Raw genomic sequence first — 17,491 nt, forward strand, 5'->3', positions numbered from 1 at the left:
AATTTCATTCTCAGCACTTGGAAACTTGTTCTTTGTGGGGAAAATGTGGGTGGCTCTTAAAAGAGCCGTTGGGTTTTTCTTCTTCGTGGATCTCTTAACCCCCGAACCCGTACAGAGTGCGTCCCTGTCGCTTCAGCGCGTACACAACATCCATGGCGGTGACGGTCTTTCTCTTGGCGTGTTCAGTGTAAGTCACAGCATCACGAATGACGTTCTCCAGAAACACCTTCAACACACCGCGAGTCTCTTCATAAATCAGGCCAGAAATACGCTTGACGCCGCCACGACGAGCAAGACGACGAATAGCGGGTTTAGTGATTCCCTGGATATTATCGCGAAGAACCTTTCGGTGCCGCTTAGCGCCTCCTTTCCCGAGTCCTTTACCGCCTTTTCCTCTTCCAGACATGACTGCGAATTCAATTCACAAAAAGAATACTGAACTACCGCTGGAGAACAGACGTTTATAGTCAGCAAGCGGACCTAGTTGAAACCAGATGAATGGGCGGTTCTACTAAACGTCACCCGACACGCTACTTCCCCGAGTGGAGGGCGGTTGAGAACGCTGGACTGTGATTGGAGCATTGATGGAGGGAAGTGACGTTGGTACTGGAAGTGATCCGTAGATGGAGGAAAATTCTAGCAATGTTTTATAAGAATATTGAGAGTTCTGTGATATTATATCCAAACACTACAAAAAGATCTCCTATACTGAGATCAGTTCGCCAGGGCTGCACTATTTCACCGTTTTTGTTCCAGCTGGTGGTTGAATTATTGTCATTACATATTAGACATAGTCCTATTATTAAAGGATTGTCTATTTTTGGCAAGGAAATTAGAGTAACTCAATTAGCGGATGATACAGCTCTCTTTTTGAGTGACAAACATCAGATTCATAATGCTATAACTCTAATTGACCAATTTTTCAGCTGCTTCGGGTTTAACGCTTAACAAATCTAAATGTGGAATCTTATGTCTGTATCAGACTGAAGAGGAAAAAATGTTTAATATACCTGTTAAGAATTGTTTAGGTATTCATATCTGCAAAGATCACAAGGAACGTCAACAACTTAATTTTTCACCTAAATTGAAGAAAACTAAAACAATACTGAATGTATGTCTTCAAAGAGACATTTCTATTTTAGGAAGGATTCTTTTGACTAAAGCAGAAGAGATTTCAAGATTTGTCTATCCTGCCCTCTCTCTTAATGTCCATGATTCAACATGTAAAGATATGAATACCATATTTACAAATTTTGTGTGGAAAAACAGACAACATCATGTGAAAAAAGCGGTGCTCTCTGGTTCTAATGATGAAGGTGTATTTGAACTTTTGTACTTTTGGGACTTGAATTATACCTTTAAAGTGAAATGGTTGAAGGAATGTTTGAGAGCACCAGCAACATTTTTAATAGTGTAGGAGGCCTAAAAGTTTTATTGAAATGTAACTTCAATATTACAAGATTGCCACTAAAACTATCCCAATTTTATCAACAAGCTCTTTTGGCCTGGAAGCTATGTCATTCTCACAACTTTTCTCCACACAAGTCCATCTTATGGAATAATGAATGGATCACTAAAGGGAACAAGTCACTCTATTTGCAGAAATGGATCGATAGAGATATTGTCTTTTTAAAAGACCTTTTTGATTGTAATAACCAATTACTTAACTATGAATCCTTTCTCAGAGAAGGCATTCCCGATAACGTATTAGAACTAATGAAAAGTTATAAAAACAAAATGAAGTTCCTGGCTATAATATGACTCTTTATATAAATGGTATGGATATTATGAGCAGCAATTGTACTAATAAGCATATCAGAAAATGCTTTCTAAATGTATAGAAAATAACACCTTGTGGGAAATTTTTCTGGAATTCTCATTTTACTGAGATTGATTGGCATGTGGTGTGGCTTGTTCCCTTTAGATTTTGTATCACAAAAAAAATTAGGGAATTACATTTGAAAATATTGCATAATATATATCCCACAAACTTGTTTATCTCAAAATTCACGCCTGTTGATAATTATTGTAGCTTTTGTAAGACAGAACAAGAATCGTTAACTCATCTCTTTTATGGTTGTTCATTTTGTATTGCATTCTGGAAAAGTGTTGAAAATTATATGGCATCTAAAACAACACATACAATCACACTTGAAGGGAAGCAGATTATTACCTATTTTGATTGTAAAGATAGAAATGTATGTAATATTGTAAATCTCTTTATTTCACTTGGTAAGTTCCATTTTCATGAAGCAAAAATGTCCACATCAAGACCATGTTTTAAATTATTCCAAATTGAAAAAAAAAAATCCTGTTATCCTTATCATTAATAAAGTTTGTAAGTCTGTAGTTTATTATTATTATTATTATTATTATTATTGTTGTTTTTATTTATTTTTATTAATTTCATACTTGTTATTCATTTTAAGTTATGTGTAATTATTTCATGTATAATCTTTGTTTATGGACCGTGATGACTGAATGTTTGTAAATTGAATTCTAAATATTCAATATTCTAGAAAAAAAAAAGGAACATTCTTCTAGAAAAAAAAAAGGAACATTCTAGCGGTAGGAATACAGGAGGAAATTATTGGAGGAAAATTGCCAATCGTAAGAGAAAGAAAACTTGTAGAAACGAATCGGGAACTGTTCGTGAAAAAGCCAGGATGCAGGTGTGGTGAAGCGATGAGTCCCACCTTAGGATTGTGAAAAAGGCAGGATGCAAACATGGAATAGCAAAGAGGATTTTAAGGTACAGATGAAGTTTGCGGATAGTAATTTGATTAATCCACTAAAACTTACCAAGCCTTTAAAAAAAGTAGTAGGTAGGCCTAATATACAGTGTGCCGAGACTCTGAGAAATAGAAATTTTCGGTAAAAATGAAAAACAGCAGAAAGTGGCACAGGGAATAAAATCAATGCTTGGACAATTGGTGAGTTGTACAATGCCGAGTGACAGCTGGTAGGTTGGTAGCTTAATGAAGCTTGGAAAAGCCAAGACATTTTTTAGTGTAAATCCGATTGTATTCGTCTTAAAGAAAAATGTCATACACACCCATGAAGGCTTGAGGGTGAGCAAACCATGGGCTAATTTTCATTTCTGTGTGAACTATCCCTTTAAGGGTAATATTTGGAATTCTAATTGAAGTATCCACCAATACGGTAAAGGGCAACATGTCAGGGGCTAAGGTGATTGAAGCAAAAACTACTTCGCTAAACGCAAAAAAAAAAAAAAAAAGTTAAATTAAGAAAACCTCTTTTCAAATATTTTAAGTGGCTCTTAAAAGAGCCGTTGGTTTTTGTAGGACTGTGGTGTATTTAAGCGCGCTCTCCGCGGATGCGGCGGGCCAGCTGGATGTCTTTGGGCATGATGGTGACTCTCTTGGCGTGGATGGCGCACAAGTTGGTGTCCTCAAACAGACCCACCAAATAAGCCTCGCTCGCCTCCTGCAGGGCCATGACAGCCGAGCTCTGGAAGCGCAGATCAGTCTTGAAGTCTTGAGCGATTTCTCTCACCAGGCGCTGGAAGGGCAGTTTGCGAATCAGCAGTTCAGTGGATTTCTGGTAACGGCGAATCTCTCTCAGCGCCACGGTACCGGGCCTGTACCGATGAGGCTTCTTAACGCCACCGGTAGCGGGTGCGCTCTTACGGGCGGCTTTAGTGGCCAGCTGCTTCCTCGGGGCTTTACCTCCGGTGGACTTACGAGCGGTCTGCTTAGTTCTTGCCATTGTGTTTCAGTGAAGAAGACGAACAAATGAATAGTTCACTTTTTAACACCGCGCGTATTTAAGCCCAGGGCTGCCATGCGCTCATTGGATGGCTTTGCTTCAGAGGCATTTGATTGGTTATTGTCAGGCGTATGTAAATGACAGTTGGCCAATGGCTGTACGCCTCCTGTTTTCAAAGACGAGACAGTTTGTGGTTCCCGCGCGAACTTCCTTTGTTTCTCTTTACATGAAAATAGAATAGGCGAAATCAGGTATTAATTTGCACAGCAAAACCCGTAATTGATTTTAAAATACTATTGTATAGAGTTGGACTTGTGGCATTAATAGTAAAAACTGAGATAAATACATTTCCTTAACCACGCTGTTTCATTTCTTTGTAATGATATCAATATACCAGTTTAAATGCCATGCCAATAAAACTATATGCACTTTCATAATACATTCATTAAATCCTTATAGTTTAGTGAGACCGGATAACAATAACATTAAAATTCTCTAGGGACATATGATATTCATATATCAGTTTAAATATGTTTAGCCATGCCAATAATACACACTTTCATAAAACATTCATTAAATTCTTACGAATAGTGTAGGGAGACCAGATAACAATAAAACATTAAAATTCTCTAGGAACATGCATTTCCAGTCAGATTTTAAAGAATTAAAATAACGTCATTGAAAATAAACTGATTTATGAATAGAATCTCAGACACTAGAACTTTGGTTTCCTTAAATCTCTCTGTATATATATATATATACACAATTAGCATTGTATGGCTGTATAGTTTCTAGCACTGTATAGTACAAAAACAGACCATTTTTTAGCATTCTTCAGCCATTTCTTTTTTTACTTTATCAAACGAACTTCAATAGAAAACCAAATAAAAATGGGACGAATGCAAACACTCTTTCTTGGAGAAATTGTGTGGCTCTTAAAAGAGCCTTTGGTTTGAAGAGAAGCTTCGGTCAGTCTACTTGGCCTTCGCGGGCTTCTCGGTCTTCTTGGGCAGCAGCACGGCCTGAATGTTGGGCAACACACCGCCCTGAGCGATGGTCACGCCACCCAGAAGCTTGTTCAGCTCCTCGTCATTGCGCACCGCCAGCTGCAGGTGTCGAGGGATGATGCGGGTCTTCTTGTTGTCCCGAGCGGCGTTTCCAGCCAACTCCAGGATCTCAGCGGTCAGATACTCGAGCACAGCGGCCAAATACACCGGAGCTCCGGCACCGACGCGCTGGGCATAGTTGCCTTTGCGGAGAAGCCTGTGAACACGGCCGACGGGGAACTGCAGTCCCGCCCTGGAAGAGCGACTCTTGGCCTTAGCGCGAGCCTTTCCCCCGGTTTTACCTCTTCCGCTCATTATTAAGAATAGTTACAACAGACTGTCCTGACGAAGTAAACAGAATGATTAAGATCAGTGAATTCACATACTGTATTTAAACGAGAGTGCCAGTCGCCTATTGGTTTAGACTGTGATAAGTTTCAAACCAATCACTGAACTTCCTTCCAAAACCCCACCCCCTTTTTGGAACGATCACATGTATTGACGAGACACTGACAGAAGAGACTCATGTTTGATAGAATTTTTTTTTTTTTTTAAGTACAAAAATGGATATTATACACTCTTCCTACCAACAGTGCTTCACCTTTCACACACTATATTCTGTGCACATTTACTAGATCTGATACTGTACAGTATTATCCTTTTGTAATATTGGAATTGAATCACTGCCATTGTTGTTTGTATTGTCACATTTCCCCAGCATAGTATTTATTGTATTCTGTACTGTTAATCAACATCCTATTTGGACTCACTGTGATCACTGTTTGAACCATCATAAGCTTTTTGGTGACTTTTTTAATTGCATGAGTGTAAGGGGTGAAAGTCACATATTGGCAATTTGATTCCAGAATTAACTAATCATTTAAAAAACATGAGTTTTGCTCTTTACTCGGAGTCAGTGGTTGGCTCTTAAAAGAGCCGTTGAGAAACAAACAGTAACGTTAGATTTATTTCTTCTTGGGAGCTGCCTTTTTAGGCTTGGTTGCTTTAGGTTTTGCTGCTTTGGGTTTCGCCGCTTTGGGTTTGGCTGCCTTTGCCTTTTTTGGGCTCTTGGCTGCTTTCTTAGGAGTCGCTGGTTTCTTGGCCTTCTTGGGGCTCTTCGTTGCCTTCTTAGCGGCGGGTTTCTTCACCTTCTTCGGGGATTTCTTAGCGGCGGGCTTCTTCGCTGCTGCAGTTTTGGGCTTCTTAGCGGCAGCGGGTTTCTTGGCTGCGGGCTTCTTGGCTTTAGGAGCCGCTTTCTTGGCTGGCTTCTTCTTGGTCTCGGCTTTCTGCTTGTTGAGTTTGAAGGAGCCCGAGGCGCCGGTCCCTTTGACCTGAACCAGGGTGCCTTTAGTCACCAGGCTCTTGATGGCGATCTTGACGCGGGAGTTGTTCTTCTCCACATCGTATCCCCCGGCAGCGAGCGCTTTCTTCAGGGCGGCGAGGGACACACCGCTCCTCTCCTTGGATGCGGACACAGCCTTGACGATCAGCTCGCCGACGCCTGGACCTGCTTTCTTGGCTTTCACAGCGGACTTCTTCTTGGGTGCTTTGGCCGGGGCGGCAGCAGCGGGGGCTGGGGCGGTTTCGGCCATTTCTTTCTCTTTCTCTGATGATCGGAACTGTAGTTTTACAATTTAACTCCGTCTGGTTTCAGCAATGAATGAACAGCGCTCGAGCGGCGCTGCGGTCTTAAATAACACATGAGAACCTCGTAGACTCAACCTGCCCCGCTCGGTGTCTGCTGCTCGCTGATGCTTGTGTTTTCTTCTCATACATTTGGGGAAAAACTGGAGCTGTTAAATAGTTTGTCACATTCAAAACTAGGTGAACACCAAGCAGAGGTTCTGGGCTTTCATTAGAGACTGAAAAACGCGAAGAGTAAACGTTACTTTTGCCTTCGTCAGACCAAATCCAAGGCGAGCATCAGCCGCGGGGGAAAGCCGCGTGCAAATCTGATGGATAGTTTTAATGGAAAAGTTTATTAAAGTCTGAACGCGTCCTCTGTGTGTTTAGCAAACAGTCTGAAAGAGACTTTAATGAAATCAGCATCAGTGATGAGCATTAGGAGGCTCTCGTACAGCTGTTGTTTTGGGCAGCTTGAAGCACACGAACATCATCCGGAGTCTCCGAGTCTGTCTGTGACTCGTGTTTGGCCCTCATCTTCGGTCAGCAGATTATCCATATGTTATCTCATTAAACACATCGTTGATGTAGGCCAACATCATATCACGACATACACATTTTAATTGTAATAAAGTATTTTTGTCTCCTGATTCGCCATTCAGCTCCTAGAACCGAATAGAAATTATGGACATTATTGATCATTTATAGCAAGAGACAGCACAGGTCATAATTTAATTTTAACTACTATACATGCTAATTCACAACATGGTTATGTATGTACAATGGGCCATTCTGTTTTATTTATTTATTTAGACAGATCGCTTTTCTTTTCTAAATGATGGTGAACACTGCATCTGGGTCTCCACTCGGATTTGCTCAGACTATAACAGAACACATTTAATGATGTTAAAATAATTTAAACATTTTGTTTTGCTGCAGGTCTCAGTTTTGTGGAAGTTTATTCAACCTCTTATGTATAAATTCAAGGGCTTTTCCAATCTGAAAACATCAGGGACTGGGGCCAAAATATGTAATATATATATATCACTTTGTTTAATTGTGTCAGTGTGTCATTTGCATTGATTTGTAAAGGGACGATTCTTCTACAGAACACATTGTATTACATAATATATAAGTAAGCAGTTTAGTGACCACTGACTTTCATTGTATGGACACAATTATTATCTTTAATATTCCACAGAAGAAAGAAAGCCACTGAGGTTTGGAACAACATTAGGGCGAGTAAATGATGACAGAAATCTTAGGTGAAACCCTATGAAGCGACTTTGACACACAAATAAGCCTTTAAATGATAAACCTGCTGTACACAATCTACTAGATGCCTTCTGTCGTCTGATTTATCATTTAGACAAACTTTCAAGTCAAATTTGTGAATTTATATTATTCAAACATTTTGAAAAAAAAAAAAAATCTGACAGATCATCTGCTGAGCGAAGATAAGAGCCCCAAACAGGCTCGGATAATGTTTGTGTGCTTCAAGCTGACCAAAACAACATCCATATGAAAGCCACTTTTTCTCTCTCTCTCTCTCTCTCTCTCTCTCTCTCTCTCTCTCTCTCTCTCTTTTAAGAGCCACTCACTAACTCTGAACAGAGAGCAAAACTTTTTGATGTACTTATTTGACCTGCAGTCTTGATTGTTGGTGATGTAATTTGAAGAGTGTTTAAATTGTTGTTTTCCCCCTTCAGTTCAGCAATGTTTTGCACATTATGACTTTGAGTCAAAATCCACAACATTAGCCTAAACGAATATTTAGGAATCTATTTTTTCTCATCATCTGTTTTTGTACACATTTGATTTTTTATTTTACCAGGAATATTTCAATGGTTTCTGTCATATCTTCTTTCTTAATAGTCTTATTTTTCAAGTCTGGTTTAATTAAATAAAATTACTTAAGCAATATGTGATTTTTTAATTCTCCTTTCCAATCTTATTATTTTGAGATAATTAATTATGTATCTCTTTATTCTTGATTTATAACCTAGAATACTGTTTAACACTGCTGTTCTGTCAAGTTATGTGGAGTACCGCTCCTTTTCGGACGATTTCACTCTGGCAGAGAATCATCCAGAGGGTTCCCGACCCATACAATCCCATACAATTTTTATTTTTATTTTTTCAAACTGCAGGCACTGCAATCTCTATGGTTTCCAAGCTGAGACAAATGCTACTATATCTGATATGTTGAATATGTATTGAATGTGTGAAACTCCAGGTTTATTATATTTCAAGCTAACAGATCTCCACTGACATTATTTCTATAAAACAACAAAAATTGGCAACTTTTTATTCTAAAAGAATAGTAGGCTACTAATAAATAATAAAAATGCCACCAGGATCCTTTGCTTATATGCTCATTTCAGATGGAATATCTTTAACCCATTTGTGCCCAAATTTTTCTGAATGGTTTCATGCAATCCTGTTAATAGTGTCCTATGTGAACATGTTCTGCATTTATTTTCCCCAGGTTTTTTTTTTCTTTCTTGAAAATCATATTTGAATGTGCGGCAACTATAGTTGCCGGTGGGCAAATATGTTGTATGCACCCCTTTAATGTAAAATATGAATAGGAGGAGAACATTTGGCATTTATCTCAAAATAACTGCTTTCAACAGATCAATCTTTATTCATAAACACATTTATTATGTATAAAAGTCGAAGAACATTTGATGCAGACCCAAAAAAAACTGCATATAGCTTATAAACTCTTGAATATGAAAACACAACAAACAACAAATCCATTTGCCTTAACCATTGTGCGCTGTTCAGGGTCTTTTTGACCCACATTTCTGACTTTCATTCATGGGGATAGCATGGATAATTTGACATGGTTTAGTGTAAGATTTTTGCCCATCTTTTGGAAAATGCTGTTTTAAAAGTAACAAATTATCAGTTTAACCAGTAGATGGCTGCAGAACTATTTGCTATTTGACTAACTGAAAGACATCTTTTCACAAGTTTTTCCAGTTGTATTCATATCTACATATTATGAAATCACAATTATAATAATAGAAGTTACTTTTTGTCAAAGTTTAGGCACTTTTTGTGCTGAAAAAAATATATGTTTTTCAGTAATGTTATATTATGATTAGAATCAAATGAATTTGATCAATGGACAAAATTCATCCTCAAAATCAGAAACAACACAGAACACACATAGACAGAAATGAAGTGGCACACTTTAAATTTGTAGAATTATATGGAAAAACAGATGTTTGAAATAAATGATAAACTCTAAAAACTCCAACTTTTCTCTTTGTAACATCCTGATCAGGTTTGATTCTAATCATAATGTAACATTATTGAAAAACTGTTTTTTTTTTTTTTCAGTACAAAAACTGCTAAACTTTGACAAAAAAGTTACTTTTATTGTTATAATTGTGATTTCATTATATGTAGATATGAATCTAACTGGAAAAACTTGTGAAAAGATGTATTTTAGTTTGAAACTTACTTTTAGAGCTCTGAGTACTTTTAGAGCTCTGAGTACTTTTAGAGCTCTGCAGCCATCTACTGGTTAAAGTGATTTATTTATTTATTTTTTTACTTTTAAAACGGCATTTTCCAAGATTTGGCCAAAAATCTTACACTAAACCATGTCAAATTATCCATGTTATCCCCATGAATGAAAGTTAGAAATGTGGGTATTTTATAAGGCAAATTTTTTATTAATTTTTTTTTTCTTTTTGGAGACTTTTTCTTTTCTTTTTTTGAACATTTTGTGGAGTAAAAAATGTCCAAATGTAGAGTAAAAACATTAATAAACTGAGTAAAATTACATTTGTTTAAAATATATATATTGTTACAAAATTACTTTTTGTTGCCTGGGGTCTCTCAGACCCCAAACAGCGCACAAGGGTTAAAGTTGTGGAACATAGTGCAGAACAAAGTGCAGCCATAACAGGGCATTGTGTATCAAAAAGCTAAATGAAAATAAATAAATACAAATAAATAGAATGAAGAAAAAAAATATCTATATAGAGATGTCATTTAAAGGGTTAAGTTATGTTTATGCACTAAACAAGACCAATAAACTTGATTTATTAACCTATTAACACAGTATACCCCATTTTCCCATGATATATGAACTTACAAGGCATATTTGCCCACCGTCAACTATAGTTGCCGCTTGGACTTTTGACTAAGTATACAAAAAACTATAGATCTCTTGTAAGATTTGTTTTGTTTGGATGATTCTAGAGACCTTCATGATTATGTAGATATATATATGTCAACAAAAAAATACTTATTAGTAACATGAAAATGACCTTTCTTTGGGAGGGTTTGCCTTCGCCATGCTTCCTGGAAGTAGGGGTAGGAAGTTGACAGCCTCATGTGACAGGGAGGAAGTGAATACCTTTTTTTTTTTCTTGAAATCCTTTATTTGGTTGTTTGCTTGCATGTCATTGAGAAATAAAACATGGACAACATCTAGAAAAATACTTACAAAAGGAAAATGACAACTATGCACTGCGGCAACTATAGTTGCCGGTGGGCTTATTAATAACACATTTTCCAAACTGGTATATCCAAAATGGTCAATGTTTATGATAGTGTCTTTATTCATTTTTATATTTTTTATTATGAATTATTCTTTATAAATTACTATCATTTTACATGTTAAGTTTAATCATTTATATATTTTACTGTATGCTTTATGTTTGATTATTTCCAAATATTATTATATATATGATATTTGGTGTCTCTTCTGTACTGCAAGATTGAGTGGGTGTATTTTCCATCATATATCTTTGACTTGTGACCAGTTACTCTGTTACACAAACTGTAACATAATGGATAAGTCTGTTTGACCTTTTCTTATTAGACCAGAGCATAAGTTTAAGAGGATGTGAGTTTCCTGCATATATGTTCATTGCTTATTTTGCTCTTCTAGCTCTTTTCATTCTGCAAATATCTTTTATCTATACTCTGATCTTCATCTGTTAGATACAATACTTGGGATTCCATTATAAACTATTTATTTTGTCTTCTCAATTTTTCATTTATTAATGTATTCCTTATTGAATTTTATCTTTAGCAATAATTTATTGTCTGCCTGGATCCCACTGCACCACAAACTTTTGAGCCTGTTAAAATAATCTTATATTAATGAAATACTAAATTGAGCTAAAAAGATACTTTAGTTTTCAATAAAAACAGCAAGAACGTTAAACATTAATACTCATTTATAGTTATCTATTGTATCCCACAAAATATAAGACTGAAGCTCTTTCAAGACAATATGTGTGGCTCTTAAAAGAGCCTTTGTGTTGTGTTGAGCTGACTCCTCTACTTGGAGCTGGTGTATTTGGTCACCGCCTTTGTGCCCTCAGACACGGCGTGTTTGGCCAGCTCTCCGGGCAGCAGCAGACGCACGGCGGTCTGGATCTCTCGAGATGTGATGGTGGAGCGCTTGTTGTAGTGAGCGAGACGAGACGCTTCACCGGCGATGCGCTCGAAGATGTCGTTGACGAAAGAGTTCATGATTCCCATCGCCTTGGAGGAGATCCCGGTGTCGGGATGAACCTGCTTCAGGACTTTGTACACGTAGATCGCGTAGCTCTCCTTCCTGGACTTTCTGCGCTTCTTTCCGCCCTTGCCGGCGGTTTTAGTGACGGCCTTCTTCGAGCCCTTCTTGGGGGCGGACTTCGCTGGTTCAGGCATGATGATTCAGTCAGAGAAACTCAGAGAACAATAAAGCTGTAATACTACAGGCGGGATTTATGCACTGCTCTATGCAAATATCCAAAGGGAAGAACGTCCTTCTCTGATTGCTCGTTTTCTTGGACCAACCCATAGAATGATTTCATTGGCTACCTTTAGTTGCTAGACAACCAATCAGAGACTTTAAAATGTTGATCGCCCATCGCCTCATGTCCTACTACCATCCCCCATTCTATTGTTTGTTCTTTGTTTCATTTTCCCGCATTTTTCGGAATGCAACACAGTATCAAATATTAAAGTACATTATTGATCATTTCAGTTGTTTAGTCAAATAAAAATAAAAAAAACAATTAAATACACAATTCATATAAACAGATCACATTACCCCCGTATTTCATACATTATCCTTAGAAATTGGATGAGACGGTAAACCGAGATACTGACTCTGTGATCATTAAAAAAAAAAATAAAAAAAAAAAAAAAACATGGCACTTCTCGTAAAGAGTAGGAGTTTAGCTCTGGAGGCACGATGCCAAATTCCATTCATTGGCCCTTATCAACAGACTCCATTTCTCGCTCTCCTCTCGATAATCTCCACCTGTCTTGTCTGTGCTGGCGCCGTTGTATCATCCAAGTGCATGCTTCACAGACACTGGTGGTGGATGAGGAGATTCCTTCATTTAATTGTAAAGCGCTTTGGGTGTGCAATAGTACATATGAAAGCACCATATACGTTAATTATATTAGAATATTTAATTATACAATGACCACTGAAAATGATATGGGTCATTCTACAGAAACGTCCACGTATGGCAAGATGTCTTAAAATTGATTTCTTTTTCTAACATTTAAACTTACACCACATTATAAGACTACCCTTTGACTTTATGAATATGCATACATGACAGCTTAATGATTTTTAATATTATTTGTACATTTATCTATTTTTTTGTCACTGGTGTTACCTTACTTCTTTGGCAATATTAAAGGTTTTTATGAAATATTATTTCTAATTTTTTTTCAGCACATGTAGACAGAGTTACCGAAAAAATAATAATAATGCAGCAAATAAGGAGATTATTTTTTATTTATTTTAATCAGGTTTGTTAAAAGTGTGCTTGAATGAGGTTAGTTCATCTGCGCTACCATCTATTTGCTATAACAATGAAAATATTTGAAAACCAGTTAAAAGCAAGTAATGATGCAGTCCTTTAAATCTTAACTTTTGAGTGTAGCAGAATTAAATGGATGTAACATTATTACTATGTCACATATGACATTGTATTTAATGTGACAGAAAAAAATACAGTAACACCAGTGTCACAATGAATCACCAATGACATGTATAAGACCAAAGATCATTATTCTTCAACTATAATTAGACAACTATAATTAATTACAACTATTAAAAAGTAGATGATACTAAATTGTTACATTTGGCATATAATCTAAATGAATAGCTTTGAATAAAGTTGATCTATAAATGGGAGTCACTGGTGTTACCCATAAGAAAGGTGACACCAGTGACAGTAACACCAATGACAATTTTCATGAAAAATTAATTTTACAAAATGGCTGCTGCAAGGTATCAAACCACATGTTGTCAATCATGGTATACTAACTAAATTAAGTAGTTTAATCCATTTGTATTCTAGTTTTTTAACAATTCACTAACAGTAAAGTAGGTCATACCAGTGACTTCAACTAAAAGCTTCATATGAAATCATGAGATAAATGAGAAGATTTCTGATAACTGAAAAGAGACTGGATCTACCATGGGCTTTTCTTCATAGATATTCAGGAAATTGGAAGAAGGAAGTCAAGTCATGTCATCAGTGTGATTTTTATTTCAAAATAAGAGATTTTTGTTTAACGGTAACACCAGTGACACAACTCCAGGGGACCACTACTTTCATTATAAATTGTATATTTATTCTGCATTTTTTTTATATATCATTTACATAATATATTTGATAGTTATGTATACATTATTGTATTTTAAATGGTGTAAAAATCTGTTATTGACCTCAAAATAAAGCATTTTCCCTCTGTACATGACTGTGGGGACAAGCACTTCTGTGGTGCTTGGAATTCTATATAATTAATAAAAATCAAATATTGCCCCATTGATGGTTCAAGAAAGTGTAATTGTTCAAATAACATTGTTTTACTTTAAAATGTAAAGAAAGTGTAACCCTAAAGTGTTGTGTAATATTTCTGTAAAGGCTAGGGACAGAAAAATTGACATTTTCATAGAATGACCCATATAACTTATTAAATGTAAACACTATAAATAATTCACAATAATTCCGGTAGAATAACACTTAAAAAGTAATTTTCAGCACATGGAAACTTGTTCTTTGTGTGTAAATGTGGGTGGCTCTTAAAAGAGCCGTTGGGTTTTTCTTCTTCGTGGATCTCTTAACCCCCGAACCCGTACAGAGTGCGTCCCTGTCGCTTCAGCGCGTACACAACATCCATGGCGGTGACGGTCTTTCTCTTGGCGTGTTCAGTGTAAGTCACAGCATCACGAATGACGTTCTCCAGAAACACCTTCAACACACCGCGAGTCTCTTCATAGATCAGGCCAGAAATACGCTTGACGCCGCCACGCCGAGCAAGACGACGAATAGCGGGTTTAGTGATTCCCTGGATATTATCGCGAAGAACCTTTCGGTGCCGCTTAGCGCCTCCTTTCCCGAGTCCTTTACCGCCTTTTCCTCTTCCAGACATGACTGTAAATACTCTTCAACAGCAAATGATAGAAAATCTACTGGGGAAGAGTAATCTATAGTCAGCTAGCGGACCTAGTTGAAACCAGATGCATGGGCGGTTCTGCTAAACGTCAATCAACACGCTACTCTCCGAGTGGAGGGTCGGGCGGTTAACTATGAAAGTAACCCCAAATTTTTCTCACTTTCAAGAAGATGTTAAGATTTATATAAAATCCTTATCTACCTCTTGTAACAAAAAGGCAACTAAAACTTTGAATATATGCTCATTTTTTGGTGTTTTTGTATAAATATTTTATAATTTTTATTATTATTATTTTACTACTATTATTTTATGTTTTGTGGGGAGAATATTTATTAAGTTATTTTTTAGTTGATACTTCCTTATTTTGTAATTTAATTTGGTTTATTTTCTTGAATTTATTTTGTTATTTTTCTCTTTCTTTTTCTGAATTCAAATGTGATGTAATACTTATCAGTCCCTGAACCTCTGGCTTTCTTCTATGGATTATGATTTCTCACTTTTGTATTTTATAAATAAATGTTTAATAATAAAAAAATAAAAATCAATCCCAAAAAAGAAAAGAAAAAAAAAAGAGGGTCGGGCGGTTGAAAACACTGGACTGTGATTGGAGCATTGATGGAGGGAAGTGACGTTGGTACTTGAAGTGATCCGGAGATGGAGGAAGATTCTAGTGGTAGGAATTTATGAAATTACAGTCGTAAGAGAAAGAAAACTTGCAGAAACGAATCGGGAACTGTTAGGGAAAAAAACAGGATGCAGATGTGGTGAAGCGATGAGTCCCACCTTAGGACTCAAGTAATCCGATTGGTTCAAAGCACGTTTTATGGTTAACGTTATTCGCTTTAGTGCCTGGTTACAAATGACACAAAATCACTTTATAAGAAGTCATTTGAACTACGGTATAACGACAATTAATGTATTTTAACTTATATGTTTCATATACTAGTGTATTTCCGAAGCTATAGATTGTAAAATTAAACCTTGTTCTTTCTTTTTTAGTTAGCTTGGTGTTTTTGGTTAGCATAGTAAAGCTATTATCATCGCTATCCGATGAGCTTGACCTGAGCTGATAGTGCTTTATACTGCCTTACCATACGTGTATTCACTGTCATTATTTGCATCGTACTAGTCGGCGCAATATGTTGTACAAATGTTGTTATTAAAATAACCATTTAATTATATTAATTTTTGTTTATTATATATTTTTTATTAACAGTTTGTCCATGTACATAAATGACTGAATGCTAGCGATGTTTTGTGTGTTCTTTGTATAGATATTATTTGGTTGTCTAGCCTTGATTACAGAACAGTGTTACACAATACAATTACAGAATCACAAATCTTAATGTAATCAATCAAACTCCTTAATACATGTAATAAATCTTTTGTTTTTATTCTGATTAATGAAAGAAATAGCATTTTTAGGTATGTTTAGCTCCAACCCTCAAACCCATCTGCCTATTGTATAACCAAGTAAACCTGAAGACTTTGGTAAAAAAAAATGCAGGTGTCCTCGATTAGGGTTTGAGGTAGGCCTATATATAATGGTATAGGTATAGGCAGGGGTTAAAGTGGGCCGGAACGGTCCGGAACTGCGTTCCGGCACCTCAGATAAATTAATAAATAAATAGATTCAAATCAAATCATTCTCATCAAATTCAATAATTCTCATCATTCATCAAATCAAAACTGAATATCACCGCCTGGCCCCGCCTTCACAAACACGCTTCCCGACGTTATGTTCTCATGGTTCTCCTGTCTGATTTGAGTGCATCTGCACCGGTTCACGCCTCCCTTCCCCGCTGAACGCCAGCGATTACTAATGCGTGAAATGCACTCACGGTGGTTGAGCGCGGTAAAGTTAGTTTTAGGTTCGATATTCGCCGGACATTTGTTTTCCCTTATAATATATTTTATTATTTATTATTTTATTATATATTATATTTATACCTGAGAATGCTTTGACGCGTTTCCACAGCACTAAGGGAACGTCTGCCAATTCCACCAACCAACTGCGTTACAGTCCAGTCATTATAAGCCAAAATGGGGGTCAACCTTGAACAAATTGCAACAGAAGCAAACTCAACTGATTGTGTATCCTCAATATGTCCTGAGTAAGGAAAAAAAAAGCCCCGAAGAATCCCATTAGGGGAAAGTTTAGAAAAAGACCCAAATATAGCCTATTCATAGGCTACACCTATTCATTCTTTTACTTACGTGAATAGGGTAAAAAATCAAGACAAACAAAAAATGTATTACAAGTTTTTTTAAATTGTTTGTTAACATGGACAAACGGTGCAGAATCTAATTACGTATGTGCTAATTTGCATAAATACCACAACAGGTCTAAACATTGGGTACAGCCAGGAAATGAAAATGAAAAGATCAGTCAAAGTTCAGCTTTAGGAGGGGAAGAATTAGGGCAGAAGGAGACTGAGAGAAAAAGAAAGATGAAGATGAGGAGAGAGCAGGTATTGACAAATAATCTAATGAAAAAGTTTTAAAGCTATTTCTTTTCAATTTTTTTTGGCCTTCAAAAGCCCTAGATTGCACATATGTTGGTCAGAGAAATCCAAATTTTCTCGGGGGAGCATGCCCCCGAACCCCCCTAATATCACATTTCAGTCAGTTTTGGACTTCTCATTTTTATG

The 17,491-nt window shown here is 36.7% G+C and overlaps 7 protein-coding genes across 7 annotated transcripts in view; 1 reads left to right on the forward strand and 6 right to left on the reverse strand.

Annotated features, from left to right (window-relative positions):
* Positions 1-17,491, forward strand: part of LOC307156321 (immunoglobulin superfamily member 1-like) — a gene marked incomplete at its 5' end in the record, with an annotated part of 516,462 nt that overhangs the window by 474,666 nt on the left and 24,305 nt on the right. The window lies entirely within an intron of this gene.
* On the reverse strand, positions 46-411 carry LOC307155426 (histone H4). The gene has a single exon (XM_079866030.1). The coding sequence runs from the start codon at positions 404-406 to the stop codon at positions 95-97; it is 312 nt and encodes a 103-aa protein (XP_079722156.1). The 5' UTR covers positions 407-411; the 3' UTR covers positions 46-94.
* On the reverse strand, positions 3,298-3,733 carry LOC307155409 (histone H3.2). The gene has a single exon (XM_079866011.1). It carries the CDS (start codon positions 3,727-3,729, stop codon positions 3,319-3,321), a length of 411 nt encoding a protein of 136 aa, XP_079722137.1. The 5' UTR covers positions 3,730-3,733; the 3' UTR covers positions 3,298-3,318.
* LOC307155414 (histone H2A-like) lies at positions 4,662-5,117 on the reverse strand. Its single transcript, XM_079866015.1, has one exon. It carries the CDS (start codon positions 5,088-5,090, stop codon positions 4,704-4,706), a length of 387 nt encoding a protein of 128 aa, XP_079722141.1. The 5' UTR covers positions 5,091-5,117; the 3' UTR covers positions 4,662-4,703.
* Positions 5,672-6,413, reverse strand: LOC307155406 (histone H1-like). Its single transcript, XM_079866008.1, has one exon. It carries the CDS (start codon positions 6,365-6,367, stop codon positions 5,741-5,743), a length of 627 nt encoding a protein of 208 aa, XP_079722134.1. The 5' UTR covers positions 6,368-6,413; the 3' UTR covers positions 5,672-5,740.
* Positions 11,642-12,140, reverse strand: LOC307155420 (histone H2B-like). Its single transcript, XM_079866024.1, has one exon. It carries the CDS (start codon positions 12,081-12,083, stop codon positions 11,709-11,711), a length of 375 nt encoding a protein of 124 aa, XP_079722150.1. The 5' UTR covers positions 12,084-12,140; the 3' UTR covers positions 11,642-11,708.
* Positions 14,410-14,822, reverse strand: LOC307155423 (histone H4). The gene has a single exon (XM_079866027.1). The coding sequence runs from the start codon at positions 14,814-14,816 to the stop codon at positions 14,505-14,507; it is 312 nt and encodes a 103-aa protein (XP_079722153.1). The 5' UTR covers positions 14,817-14,822; the 3' UTR covers positions 14,410-14,504.

This window comes from Squalius cephalus (genome assembly GCF_949319135.1).
Source record: "Squalius cephalus genome assembly, chromosome: 3".
NCBI lineage: Eukaryota > Metazoa > Chordata > Actinopteri > Cypriniformes > Leuciscidae > Squalius > Squalius cephalus.

Coding starts and splice junctions, on each gene's coding strand:
- LOC307155426 (XM_079866030.1), bottom strand. CDS start 406: ATGTCTGGAAGAGGAAAAGGCGGTAAAGGACTCGGGAAAGGAGGCGCT.
- LOC307155409 (XM_079866011.1), bottom strand. CDS start 3,729: ATGGCAAGAACTAAGCAGACCGCTCGTAAGTCCACCGGAGGTAAAGCC.
- LOC307155414 (XM_079866015.1), bottom strand. CDS start 5,090: ATGAGCGGAAGAGGTAAAACCGGGGGAAAGGCTCGCGCTAAGGCCAAG.
- LOC307155406 (XM_079866008.1), bottom strand. CDS start 6,367: ATGGCCGAAACCGCCCCAGCCCCCGCTGCTGCCGCCCCGGCCAAAGCA.
- LOC307155420 (XM_079866024.1), bottom strand. CDS start 12,083: ATGCCTGAACCAGCGAAGTCCGCCCCCAAGAAGGGCTCGAAGAAGGCC.
- LOC307155423 (XM_079866027.1), bottom strand. CDS start 14,816: ATGTCTGGAAGAGGAAAAGGCGGTAAAGGACTCGGGAAAGGAGGCGCT.